The following is a 14319-nucleotide window of genomic DNA, read 5'->3' on the forward strand; positions in this document are numbered from 1 at the left end:
TGTCAGCAAAGCTGAAGTGTTGATAAATTGTATTGGATAGTTACTGTGTAACCAGGAGTCCTTGTACTTTGACGGCAGTGAATCTTTACCATCAACAGTGATGTGAGGATCGGGTCAATCGCATGTAAGTTGGATTATCTTACTTCAGGTTGGAGGTTACTTGAGAAAGCAGGATCCACACTTCTTAGATATTCAATACCTTTATATTTAGATAAACTTCTTTTTTCCAGTTCATTTAGATGAAATATCAGTTGAATTAGCTAAACAGATCCTAAATTTTACTGATGAACGTTAAATCTCAGCCATACTTAATCATGCAAATTTATACAATTGAAAAGTAAATAAATCATTGTAAACCATATGATTGTTGAAATATTTTTAAGTGTGTGTGTGTGTGTGTTTTGGCAATATATAAAGACAAAAACAGCAACACAATCAGTAAAAGGTTATATTTTTATGCAGAAATGACTGGCCTCCATGATGGGGACTAACAGCCAGAGCACCACCACTGAAACCACAGGGGATGTCCACGCTCCTGCCCAGTGTAATGATGACACTGCAGTGTGCATTGTTTCTGTGAAAGGCCTGAAAGAGAACTGGCAGAAGTGGTCTAATGAGCACCAGCAGTACCAGAAGCATAACCCCTTCAGTCACGACACCAGGCCAAGTATAGAAGCCCCTCAGAAGAGACGGGATGATTATGGAAAACCTCTGCAAGGGTCCCTCACAGAGCAAAGGGGGAAGGATGCTCACACACACATCAGCAGAGAGGTTCAGGAGCTGTGTGAGGCCATAAGGACCATTGGAGAGCTGAAAGCTAAAGATGGCGATGGAAATGGCAGCGATGGGAAAGTGATCACTGTAGAGTTTGGGAAGCTGTTTGAGCATTATGTAACCATCTCTAACAAACTGGTGGGAATTCTTATACGGGCCAGAAAACAGAGACTGGTTGACTTTGAGGGGGAGATGTTGTGGCAAGGAAAAGATGATCACGTAGTTATCACTCTGGTGAACACAAACTTGGATTAGAGTTGATGCCTTCATTCATGCCGCACGCTACATCCACTACCTCACAACAGTCTTCAGTAAAAAAACACAAGGACTGCACTAAATGCTACACCAACTAAGCTCGTTTTATTTAGTGTTAGCTTGTTGTTTTTGCTCAGATAATGTCACAAGTGCTAAATAGATAAGACATGCAGTTGTGTAAAGTTATTATAAAACATATAACACTAAAGGTGTTATAATAAGCTAAACACCTTTTTAGACAGCTTTAACAGGAATACAGATGAAACTAATGGTAGCTATTCATTAAATCAGAGGAAGAAAACCAAACGGCACAAAGAAGTCGACAGTTTTTATATAGTAGGAGAGTTTTTATATCAGTGTCATCTGTGACTAAAACATAAGTGTCATTTCAGGACATAACAAACACACTGCATCATGTCGATGTTCACCACCACTTTACACACCTTTACTCCAAAATGATTATGTATTAAAGGATTCAGCTGATTTCACTGGCATTTGTTTTACAAAAGCAAACAGAAGTAACAGAGAGAAAACTACCTTTGTATTCCTTCTAACGTGTTCATGTGGTGAAAGTGGAGGAGTAGGTAGCTGGGAAAAAGCCTGAGTGGCTGATGGGACTGAACCACTGTCAAAGGGAACATGAAGCTACCTGGGACAGACAACCCAGTGCTACAGGATGAACATGATCCCATTTGGCTTTGTGCTTCGGAGGATGTATTTATTACAAGTGAGCTTCATAGTTAGGCATTCAGGACAAGTTGACTTCTGTATGGCTGAACCCCACATAGACCAGTTAATAATAAACTAAAACTACCACTTTAACGGGAATAATGTGAAAGTTAATACCTATGATATTATTTCTTCTATTTAAAAAAAAATGAGAATATAACCTTTTTTTATGTCAATTTTAGTTTTGTTTTCCATATGAGCAGCAGGAAGTACATATCTGAAGAAAGTGTGTTTCCACTAAAGGTTACAGCAGATTTAATAAAGATTCTGAAAAGTAATAACATTCTGTTTTATTTATTTTAGAGTAATGCTTAAAGTGCAAAGCTTTCACACAATACATAGTGTTTTTTTTGTTTTTTTTACAATCAGTTCATTCACAGTACTAAAGTATTACAATGCAATAAACTGTATATAAGAGATGGACACAAGATTCAGATTCCAAACCAAAGTCTCGAGCCTTCAACATATTTTTTACCAGATAGTCCGTAACTGTTTTATCTGCAAAAGGAAGTCTAAAAGCGTAACAAGCTATGGTGTACAGATTATCAGAAAAGAATATACACTACAAGTCAAATGTTTGGACACACTTTCTCATTAAATCCAGTAATAAAGTGTGTCCAAACTCTTTGACTGATACTGTAAACATAAAAAAAAAATGCCCAAAAATGTCAAGAAAAACTTTGAAGACTTTAGAGAGGAAGAGCACTTACCAGCAATCTGTCCACATTTACAAGAAGCTGTAATGTGAATCTGCTTGTGTGAAACCACAGAATTTAGAATAAAATTATTCCAGATGAAGCCTATCGGTTATTTATTTTTATGTGTTCTAGTTTAACGTGATAACACATAAACTACTACTTCACTGACATAGTGTCAAAAAGTGTTCATACTACGCTCCTTGTCCTCATATTTATTCCAGTTAGTACAACTGCATAAACACCAAGAAAGTGTGGGACAGAATTTCCTTCTTACCTTTAATAAGATAAAACATCCAGTGATTTTTTATTCCAAAGGAAATACGTAAAAAAAAAAAAAAAAAAAGAAAAAAGAAAAAGAAAAATTAAACAATCCTTTCCTTAAAATTTAGCTTGTCAACCAGTTTATCAAGCCTGTAGCTCCTTTACTTTCAAGTCATTTCAATCAGTTGGCAACAAAAATCTGATGCTACCGTGTCTACAACCATCTTTTATGTACAGTCTGTTGGCATTATTAGAAAAAGAAATATAAAAAAATCAACTTACTGTTACACATGGCATTATGTCAAATATGACATGCACAGTAATCAAAATGCTGAAATGTATATCAGTGCTTTTTGTATTTCAGGCTGGACTCAACCTTTATTATTAAAGGAGAAACCTGAGGATTCAGCTTTAAAGGATTATAGTAAATAGCTAATGTAGATAGGACTTCATGCTTTGACCCGTGTCAGCTTGGCTTACAAACTCTGCACAGCTGAGATATTCAGTGTATACACCAAATATGTATCTGATTAAATATAAATCATACAAAGAAGTTTTTTTCCTTGCAACCCTATATATTTTAACAAGCACACAGCCAGAACTACAAAGCATGAAAGCTGCCGTTCGTGGCTGCAAATCAAGCATCTTGTGCACTCAATCTGTGTTTCTGGGTTTGTAAAGTCCTTTTTCAAATGAGCAGCCTTTTAGATTAGCAGATATTAGGGATGAGATTGATCTAAATCGCTCTGCCTGTGTCCTTCTTGGTCCATCACGATATTTTTTTTTTCTTTCCCCCATTTTGGTCAATTGATTTTTAGTTACCAGAAATCCTGTCCAACATTTATGGGACATGTCTATGACATATTTGAAGCAGCAAATGAAGAGTTTCCATTAGGTTTTTACTCAGCTCCAAGTCTCAAATCTTTCCATTATCAAAGAAAAAGCCTAAAAAGTATGCGAGCAGTTTAAAATACTGTCATCAGCTGTAGCCAATGGACAGGGACGTACCATCTGTACCATCCAACAAGGCATCTGCAGGATTTCTAAGTACCTCATCACAGTCCAGTGATGTAAAATCTGGATCTAAGTGATTAGTTTGTGTCTCCTTTAGAGTTTAGAAGTTCAATCAGCTGGTCTGCCTGCAAGACAGAAATACAAGCAAGCAGAAGATATTAGTTGATCAGTAATATTTCTTTTCACTTTGCAAGTCCAGTGGGTGGTGAAGTATTACCACCTAACAGTAAACACTTCACATATTAGCTAAACACACCCCATTTCATCTCTTATTTCCATAGATGTGAAAAAGTGGATACTCATTCAAGGTGAGGATATAACTTTATACATAAAAAACATTTAAAAATGCAAATATCTTTGTTTTGATGATGAGCCTTTAATTAAGTGAGTTATATATTTAATACCTGCTTCAACAGAATCTCTACAATCTTGTGTGGAACGACAATATCGTAAATAAACTGCATTGAAACCAAATGTCCTCTACTTGTGTGCATCTGAAAAAATATGCGCTTCACCAGTCCTGCAGCACAGCACCTGGAAGTATTTTTAAGACCCTTTTTAAAGATAATTTCCCATGTCGTGTGAATTTATGTAATACTCTGATCACGTCATGTCAAGTAGAAAAACCTGACACTAAGAAGCAACTAATTTACCTTTTAAAATGATAAAACATTAGCACTTACAGTGATAAACCAATAAGAGTTGAGTCTGTAGAAGAGGCGAGACATGAAGCCCATTTGACTGGCAGGTGCCAGGACATGAAGATGTAGGTGTGTGACAGAGCAGAATGGAGGCCAATGGAAACCAAACCTAGAGGCAATAAAAAAAAAGGTGTAAATACCATATAGTCATTGTTATATAAGGTCACCACATTTTGCCAATGAGAACTTTTCACTGAAAGTTTGTGTGTGCAGTGACCTCGAAGTACAACTCAAATACTAAATGTAGCCCACCTGACATCAGTGAGATCTGTTACATTGTTTTTTTGCAAGATCTCCTTCCCTTTGTCCACCATCTGCTTCACTAATAAGACAAGAGAAACATTTGATCAGTTTTAAACTACAATAAAACAGCCTTCAGTGTGAACTGATCAGTAATCACCGGAGCGTTTTATTTAATATCTTAGCAGTGATACAGTATGTGAATTTGTAAATTGAAAACAGCAAGGAGGCAGGCTTTTTCTAAGACTTCCACGGAAGATGTGTACCCCATAGACTGTCCATGGTGTACCCATACAGTCCATGGTGTACCCTTACCCAACACCACGTGGTCTTTGCTGAGGGATTTACAGTTACCAACATGTTTAGTTGGGACAACCAGGTAATGATGTGGAGCCGCTGGTTTAATGTCTCTAAAACACGAGATCTCTTCATCCTAAAACAGCAAGAAATACATTCTTTTTTAAAAATGTCTTTATTAGCAAAAATGTCTTTATTAGAAAACTGCATTGTTAAGAGTTTATAAGTGACCTTCCGTCAGCATGTGTCTACAGTGAAATGAACACGCCTTACAACTTGAGACTTGCGCAATTGGACTCCTTTATCGGTAAACCCAAAATGTGACGTTTACTAGTCTGCTTTTTAGCTAAAACCAAGATGCAGCGCTAACCACAATTTCACCAAACAATTCTTTTATAGCAAATCAAAGCTCCTTTTGACTGTTTACATCAGACAGCGGCTAATGCTAACTAGCTAAGCACGACATATGACTCAGTCACCACAATGCCCTTACATGATGAAGAAGCTCTGTGCCCATTTCATTGTTTACGATCTTACAGAAAATGCACTTCTTGTCATACCCCTCGGGTGTCGGGCTATTGGTCTCGGAAATATCAACATGTGGCTCCTTGACAGATTGTGTCGCCTGGACTTCGGCCATTGCTAAACAATGAACTGTCAGATTTCAGACATGCCGCGTCGATCCCAGATGTTGTCGCGCAAACGAGAGAAACTACAAAATAGTTGATCTTTCTCTTTCTTTCTTTCTTTCTTTCTTTCTGACCTACGTTTTTATTAACGTATTTCATATTCAATCAAAGATAGTGATTTATAGGAAAAAACAAAGTTCTTTCACGTAATGAGATGTGATGGCTGTGTGGATTAAGCTGTCCAACAAACAAGACTAAGAGAACATTTGTGAATGTGGTCAAATTAAAAAGTTATACAGGCTGAACTGGCAACGGTAATAAATGAATAAATAAATAAGTTTGTGCAGAAATATTTTTAAGAATGCAATGTCCATTCACTTTCTTTTAAACCTTGTTTCCAAACTTTCTACATTTTGGGGGCAGCTGCTTAACATAATTTTACTCTTTTTTTAAATGTGATAAATCATAGAGCTGAAGTACCACTTTTTGTTACCAATGTATCTGCTCAACTTTCTGTGTTAACATTGTATCACACCTCTGGTAAATACTGAACCTCAATATTTCATGGTTTTTGTTTTCTCTGCTACACAATCAGGGATAGTTTGGATAATTTCAGGCTTAAAGTTCTACAAATCTCAGATTGCCTAATATTTTTATCCCCCCTTATACACTTACATGCTTTGAAAAGAAAAAGTAGCTATATGCCTTGTTTCAAATGTGTTGGGGTCAAGGGGTACAAAGGGTTAATTCATAATGAAGTAAAACTGTTTCACTCAGTTTAAACAAGAAAGACAAGCTTTTTAATGTCCAACATGAAGTCAAAGTGGCAGTGCCAGCACCACCTTGTAGATTCACATACATACAAGCAAACCAAACACACATGCATTGAAATGTCCTTTTCTTTCTTGTTTCAAGTTTTTTTTAAACATACAAAAACATGTAGAATTATATAAAAATATGAAAAATTTGTAATAAAATTAGATTTTTCCTTACAGCATTCCAACAAAAAAAAAACAAAAAAAAACAACACAATTTGGTCTTGAGGAAGGAAACAAAAAGCGGAAGTGTCAATTATTGGTTGAGGTACCTAAACAGTAAACATCACAGGTGATACAGAAAGTTGTTTGTAGTGCATCTCTGTCAGTTTTGACTGATTCGCTCATCATTTTCTGTAGTTTTCACATGGAGTGAGCATCAAAACCAAACCTTTGGAGAGACTCAGAAAGTCTGATGTAGCTCTTGTCATGTTACAGTGTCTTGACTCAGAAGATGATTTTTAATCTTAATAATGTCACTTACACACTATCACCGCCACCCCCGCCCACTCATTCATTCATTCATTATCCTAACCACTTAGTCCGATTAAGGGTCGCGGGGAAGCTGGAGCCTATCCCAGCTGTCTTTGGGTGAAAAACCCTGCCCATATTGACATATATGTCTAGATATTAGCCAGTAAAATACTAAGATTGCATAAACAGTCTGCTAATCCTGAGTGTGCTTACAGCAATTACAGATCTTTCAATAACAGGTGAACTTTGAGCCATTATACTATCCATAATCAAAGCCATAGATAGTTTAAGGCTTAATGATTACTTTCTGCAGATGAACAGGCGGTGTTTCATCTCAGTAGCAAACTGGATCCAGAATTTCAAGTCGCCACTTGTCTTTCACAGACTGAGTTCACCCAAGTAGAAAGACGTGGTCTGAGAACCAGTTCGGCGGGCTTCATACTGAGCGTGGGCTGCTCTGACCCAAAAGCACAGATGATGGTGACTGCTGTCTCAGGGAAACGCAGTGGCTGAGCCACACATCTCCATGAAGTCTTGAAAAGCTTGTAACTCCATTTAGGAAAGCTTTGTTTTTGTTATTTGCCCTTTTCAGTTGTTCTCAGTCAGTTCTGCATGGTCCATACTTCAACGTCTTGTACAATAAAATCTTCATGTGTAGAAAGAGGAGCGTTGTGGAAGGTAGGGCAGGAAAAGCTTGCACCGTGACACAGATCAGCATCCAGCCACAGGCCAAAGCCGTCCCTACAAACAAGGACAAAAGGCAACTTGGAGTCAGTCTTCAAAAAGCTCTTCATTATTTATTCTGAGTGATTTGTGTTTTATCATTTATTACTTTTACAATGAACAGCTTTCATTCTGAAAAAAAATCTCTCTTTTAGTGATAAAATACACAACTTACCCTCCTCCACCAATCTGCAGAGACTCCAAGTTCCCACTCACAAAGTAGGAGTTGTCCCCACTCCACCTGTAAAGCTGCAGAAATAGACAAAAAAAAAAAAAAAAATTAGGTTATGTTCGTTTTTCTTGATAACATGAGATACTCTTCATTAAATCATGTCAGCTTGCAGACTTGCTGACTGATGTGGTCTGATAAACACAGTATGGGTAAAATGAATGAATGAATCCTCTCTTACCTGGAGGTCGGGGTTGAAGCTGAAGAGGAAGGTCTCGCCGGTGCCGTAGCAGTATTTACTGACTTTGAATGGATCAGATGAAAAAGCTCCAAACACCTGAAAATACCCAGAAAGCAGTTTGTTAATGAGCATCTGCTTGATTATCTTTGTTCTGAAAAGGTTTAAAATCCCGTTACGAACCTTTTTGTGCATGTCTTTGATGACCAGCAGCACAGGACTGTCCAGACCAGCCATGTTTCTGTAGAGTGTCTTCAGGCTGCTCCCGTGGATGGCTGTGCTGTAGACCAGATGCCACGGATAGCCCTGGGTCCGGGGTGGCATGTGAGCAGCAAGCTGGTAAAAAAAAAAAAAGTAGCCGTTGATCAAATGATGTCCTTAAAGATAATACTGATAATAACTATTCAAGACAGGATAAATATTAATGGTTTTATTGGAAACTTTCCACTAGATTAATGAGAAATGCTGCATGACTTACTCTCTGTAGGTGGTGATGGTCTAACAGCTGGCTCTGGCTGCTCAGGACAGGGAGAACATCATTCACCTCCTGGTACTCCTGCTCCTCTGGCTCAGACTCCACCGAGCTGCACAGACTGAGGCGACGCTTGGACTCCTTCATTGTGATAATCTGGAACAGTTCACGAGATACAGCAAGTTGGTGAGAAAACAAATATATATTTGATCATTTTTTAAACATTTTTTTTCATCTGTGCCTCATTTTAACGGTGAGCCTACGTGCAGTTTTGTTTCACTTGCTCCCCTGTCCACATATTGAACTCTTTAGATTTCTTAAGACACAACATGATACTTTAACACATTTTCATAGCAAATCTCACCTCAACATATGGCTCCAAACAGTCACTGGCAAAATAAAGCACCGTGATGTCTGCGAACATTTGCTTCATAGCTGCTGATTTCTCTGTCAACCTCGGCTCTCTGCTGCACCAAATGTCTGCTCTCTAAAGGCAGCAGCCCTCATTTATGTACCCTCTGGCTTCTTTTCACTTTCATTGGTTGGAAACTCTAGTAGATGTCTGCTCATTGGTTTGCTCCATCAGTGACAGTTACTTTCTTCCCTTTACTGGAAAGTGAAACTTTGCTTTGAAATGGAAAGGCAGGATGTCCACATATGGTCAGGAGGACTTCCCACAAGTTCATGAACAGCTGCCAACCACTGGCTGCTGGAAGTTATCAGGGAGGAGTTTTTCTTCACTAATGATCCTACCAACCGGTTCTATGTAATTTTACATCATTTTAAACCAGAAGAGAGCTTACTGACTGGATCCCATAAGCCATGCAGGCTTTTATTGGTTTTTATTTCATATACTTGTGTTTGTGGAAAACTAACCTCCCAGTTTTCATCAGTTTTAGGTTTTCTGAGCAGCTTGTTGATGACAGCAACATCCTTTTCCACAATCAGATAACTCTTCTGGTGTTTCTCTGTGATGAGGTAGCGAGGTTGGCTGCGTCTCTTGCTGCCTTTTGTGTAGATTTCTGGCGACCAATCCACAAAGAAGGTGAAGAGATGTTCAGCCCTGTAGACAGAGACAAAATACATGTTATTACTAATGAAAAGAAGCCTCATAATACTTGAATAGCTGCAGTTCAGGTGCCTGATGTGGCCTTTATGAGGCACCCATTGAAATAATTGGATTTTTAAGCTTTCAACTAATTCAACTAACTTGTATTGCACATAAAATTTTTGTAATATCAGAGTAAATTACAAGACTTCAAAACTTGGATATTTTTGTCTAAAGTAACTGAACTTATACAGTAGTTTTCAGTACTAATTGTTTTGTTATTTATTTATTTATTTATATATTCATTTATTTATTATTTTCATTTTATGCGGAACACCAATCTCAGTGAGGTAGCTGGGATGTAGCCTGATCATTGAGGGTCGGTGTGGAGAACTCAGAGGGGTTCTGTGATTTCATGGAGCTATTAAATATGGCCATTCGCCCAATAAAGGTTAAGTATGCAAAATTTAAAACAAAACACATCACCTCAAAGTTGCCGTAAGAATAACTGTATCATCAAAAACAATAAGGTGACTGATGATGCTGAAAACCACAGAAGCTGGATCTTCTCTCCATTTCCCATGTGAGGGGGTAACAAACTGGCAGTTGCATAAATTTTGCCACATGTTGAGATATGTCTGAACACGAACAGCTAAAATGTGAAAAATGCATTTGTCATGCAGATCTGTAGTTACCCATGAATAAAGGTGAGAATTACTCCTCTACGGAGCTTGTCATGTTGCAGCATGCCGTTTTCAAGGGTTTTTTTTTGTTTTTTTTTCACAAGACGCCACATTTTGTCATTTATTGTTAAGATATAAAGTTATTTTTTTCTCCTTCCTTCCTTCTCTCTCATTTTTTTGCTAAAACATCCTCAGACACTTAAACTCCTCAACCTCCAAAGCTGCCTTGCCTCTGCAATAATACTTTTACCATTATAAAACCACTATAACCACCTTTTACCCTGTCTTTTACATTGATATCACAATGCAAATTTGTACCAAACACTTGAACTATTCCACATAACTTTGCAGTAGTCATTTTGCATGCTCAGTGAAATTCAAGTTTAGATTCCTGCATCGTTAGCAGTAAATATTCTTGTGAGCACACATTGCTTTCTTTTTTAAAATTAAGTTAAAAATCTAAATCAAACTGGTCCAATGCTGATTAAACTTCATTTAAAACCACAATGTTCACACATCCCTCAGAGATTTGTTTTACTTACTCTCCAACACTGTAGGCAACTCCCATGATGATTTGAAGATGGTGAAATATATGAACAAAAAGACAGCTGATAGTTTGAAGGCTTGACGCTAAAGAAAAATTTCCACTCTGAATCTGCCATCCCTACACTCTTTATAGAAGCGGATCAATTGCTGAGTTAAGCCCCTTTGACCATTAACCCCATCTTTCCCAGCTCCACACGGCGCAACACACACTCTCACAAAGATTTCACAATGGTGCTTGAAAGCCAAAGCTGGTCACACATTAACCTGACCTGCTGTGGGTCCCTGTCCTGAAGTTTGACTGGAGGTCAGGCCTTTACTGTGTCACAGTAAAGCTCAGTGACAGAAAAAGGTGACTTGACAGAAAGATAAAGACGTGCATGTGTCAGCCTGGGTGATTATCTTTTTATGTGCCTTTTTGTCTTCTGGGATTTCTAGCCTGTCTTATCATGTCATCAGCAGTGGAGAGTATGATTCCATTTGAAAGGATTAACTCTTACTCTGCAGGAGTATTACATTTTGCCACCCATCAACATTCACGCTGACAGGCTTTTCAACTACAGTTCAGAATTAATGATTGTGTTTACTTTTAATACTGAAACTAAACGACCTATATTTAGAAATGCATCATTTTACTTCAGCTACTGATTTCACAATAAGAACCAGCATTTGGAAGAAATTCTTAATTCTTTGAACTTCACCTAATGCAGATAAAAAAGATTTAAAATAGTCATTTATGAGCTTCAGAAATTCTGTATTTTATTTACGTGTAAATACTAACACACGGATTCCCATTTCTGCAGTCTGGTTTTCTCAGCTTTCCATTCAACCAGAAACCAACAGGTTTTTTTTCTTTTTAGTTTAGAAAAAAAAAAGGAAGCTGATTACAACAGGATGATTTGTACACAGTGGAATGAAGGAAGCATGCAAGAGTCAAGCAGAAATTCTTGGGATGAGGCCACCACCGCTTTTGGGAATCTTGTGGTTAGTCTACAGTAACACTGCAATGTTGCATGGTTTCATATGTCAGTGATGTATTAGCACAATGACATGCAGACAAACTCCATAATCTACCCGCCTGCATCATTTCAGACCTTTATCTAAAGAGTCTCCACCATATCAGTGTTTGTGTAGTCTCTGCCTTAATATCAAGATTTAATCAGAACACTAAACCCTGATTACAGTTTTGAGTATTTGTTAAGTCAGTGTTCACTACCAGCTATTCAGACTTGATCACTTCGAGTTGGATATTATCAACATACTAATGCTCAAACATTCACTGTGCTGTCTGATTTTCTTCTGTCTGTGCTCATTAGAGTAGCATAAATAACATACAGAGTAGGGACAAATAACAGATGTAGAACTACAATAGATCCAATGATCTGCACACATTGATCTGTTGAATCAGTAATTCTATCCCAGAGAACTGCTTTGAGGTTGTTTTTTTCCCAAATATCTTCCCTTTTATGTCTACATCTTTCTACAATCTCCTCCGCTACTGCAGATAATAAATTTGAGCTGTTTTGAATGAATCAATAAAAAAATCTGTAAGGTCAAGATAAAGTGTTAGAACCAGGACTGTATTCAGACTTCTGATAGTGGTACCAGTCCACAAGCCCACTGTTGTTTATCTTCCTATGTCAAGCCAGGGGATTTGTATAGGGGGTCAACAATCAGCCTTAATGTTCTTACTCAAGAGAAATAGGACGGAGAAGATCAATCTGAGACAGTGTCTATTTTGTCACACACAAAAAATCAATAGATAAATACTCTGACACACACTTATACACACTTTAAAAAGTAAATGCATGCACACACACGCCTGATACATGCATGTAAATCCTACCTGTGCACAGGAGCACAGATGAAAAACAGTTTACCTGTAACCCACCCTGTTCATTTTTGTCTGCTTTTTGTAACCTGATCCCTGTGTAATGGTTGGAAAAGACATACAATGATGCTCTGAGGTTTAGTGAATTTGTTAGGAGGAATACAAGACCTTTGGAGTGCAAACTGCTTACACATGTAACCCAGTTACATAGTCTGTCCAGCTGCTTTCATTTATCATATACTTTGGGTGAAAGGATATATGTGAATATTTTTCTTCCAAAGACTTTCAAACAGTTGGACTGATAATAAATATCTTATTTAAAACCTTTTTTTTTTTTTTTTCAAATGTTACCAACATTTGTTTAGATTGTAATAAAATACTTTTCATTTTTTTTCATCAGTTACAGTTTCTTTGGCTTTTGGATCAGTGAACTATAATTAATAAGTGCTCTGAACGATTTACCCAAACCTTTACAGTATTCTTCTATAACTAAAAACAAATGTGCTGCAGAATAATACACAGTGTTGTGTATTTGTCATTTCCTTGGAAGCAGGGTGAGCTGCTTTTTTTTTCACCTCTCCTCCAGTTCCTGTAAATCCTCTGCACGCTCACAACCAGTCATGAGAAAAGCCATTGAGGACCAGCCACACACTCCAGTAAACACACACACAGTGGCTGGTTTTACTGGCTTCATGGATTCTCTATTGACACAATGGTTATTACGTCCACCTAACCTTAACCGTCACAACTGATCCAGCTGCAACCAAATATTAACCCTGACCCAACAGACAATTTTTAAGCCCTGAAAATCACACTGTTCCAGTGGGAACGGGACTGCAGTCCTCACATTTACAGACAGTACATTACTTGGTGCAGTATCTAGTCAATATTCTGTCCTTCTTGGGTACAAACAAATAGACACACATTCAGAAGACTGAGACAAAGCTCACTTGAAATGCTCCACAAACTTCTATATTAGATTTTTTTTTCTCCAACATGTAATCTTTTTGTTTTTCTGTTTCCTTGAGTTGCCACTATTCTAGAAAATGGGACACACATTTTCTGATTGATAAATCTGAATAATGATGTCTATAAAAGCTACAAGTGGACTTCTGATCTAAGGACTTTTCTACTGCAAGATTCAAAGAATTCAATAAATAAACTGGGCTGGCTACTGGAACATCACTATTACCATAAGCTCCCTACATTTCTGCAAAAAAAAAATCATCTCTCTGATTCATCAGGATAAGCTTTAAGTATGAAGCAATGACAGCACAGTAGGAAATATTAGATAAACATCACCATCACCACAATCAGAGCTGTGTTGCATCTAAGAAAGGTCATTAAACACTAAAAGAGTAAAGCAGAAGCATCTAAGAAAGACTTTAAAGATTTTTATTTTAGGTTTCGACATAGATCAACTGCTGAGAAGAGGAGAAACGTGACATACATAATTATGTTCTGCAATACCCTTTTTACAAATAAGCACCTGGGGCACCAGACCGGTTGATCCTGCCCAACCCTGCAACCCAGCATGAGGAGAAACTTGGCACTGATGTCCTCTGCAGAACAACTGTAAACTGGAACTATGGCAACACAAATAGAGAATCTGAGATCTTCATTTTAGCTGAGTCTGTCACATTATATGATAAAATTAATCATATTCCATTTTCTTTTCTAAGAAAATAAATGAAAATACACTTAAACAATGTTAATGTATACTTT

The 14319-nt window shown here is 37.5% G+C and overlaps 2 protein-coding genes across 2 annotated transcripts; both read right to left on the minus strand.

Moving 5' to 3' along the window:
• Positions 1 to 1434: 1434 nt before the first annotated feature.
• On the minus strand, positions 1435 to 5609 carry hint3 (histidine triad nucleotide binding protein 3; the record flags this gene model as incomplete). Its single annotated transcript, XM_079240619.1, has 5 exons — positions 1435 to 3856; positions 4415 to 4541; positions 4685 to 4754; positions 4988 to 5105; positions 5463 to 5609. 5 exons carry the CDS (start codon positions 5607 to 5609, stop codon positions 3809 to 3811), a joined length of 510 nt encoding a protein of 169 aa, XP_079096745.1. The 3' UTR covers positions 1435 to 3808.
• A 1880-nt stretch (positions 5610 to 7489) lies between these two features.
• LOC306756424 (TLD domain-containing protein 2-like) lies at positions 7490 to 10788 on the minus strand (the record flags this gene model as incomplete). The annotated part of the gene is made up of 8 exons (XM_079241152.1): positions 7490 to 7628; positions 7786 to 7859; positions 8021 to 8116; positions 8201 to 8353; positions 8496 to 8645; positions 8854 to 8976; positions 9366 to 9552; positions 10763 to 10788. The coding sequence occupies 8 exons, from the start codon at positions 10786 to 10788 to the stop codon at positions 7490 to 7492; spliced, it is 948 nt and encodes a 315-aa protein (XP_079097278.1).
• Between the last annotated feature and the right edge of the window lie 3531 nt (positions 10789 to 14319).

Source organism: Telmatherina bonti, assembly GCF_933228915.1.
Source record: "Telmatherina bonti genome assembly, chromosome: 5".
Classification (NCBI taxonomy): Eukaryota; Metazoa; Chordata; class Actinopteri; order Atheriniformes; family Telmatherinidae; genus Telmatherina; species Telmatherina bonti.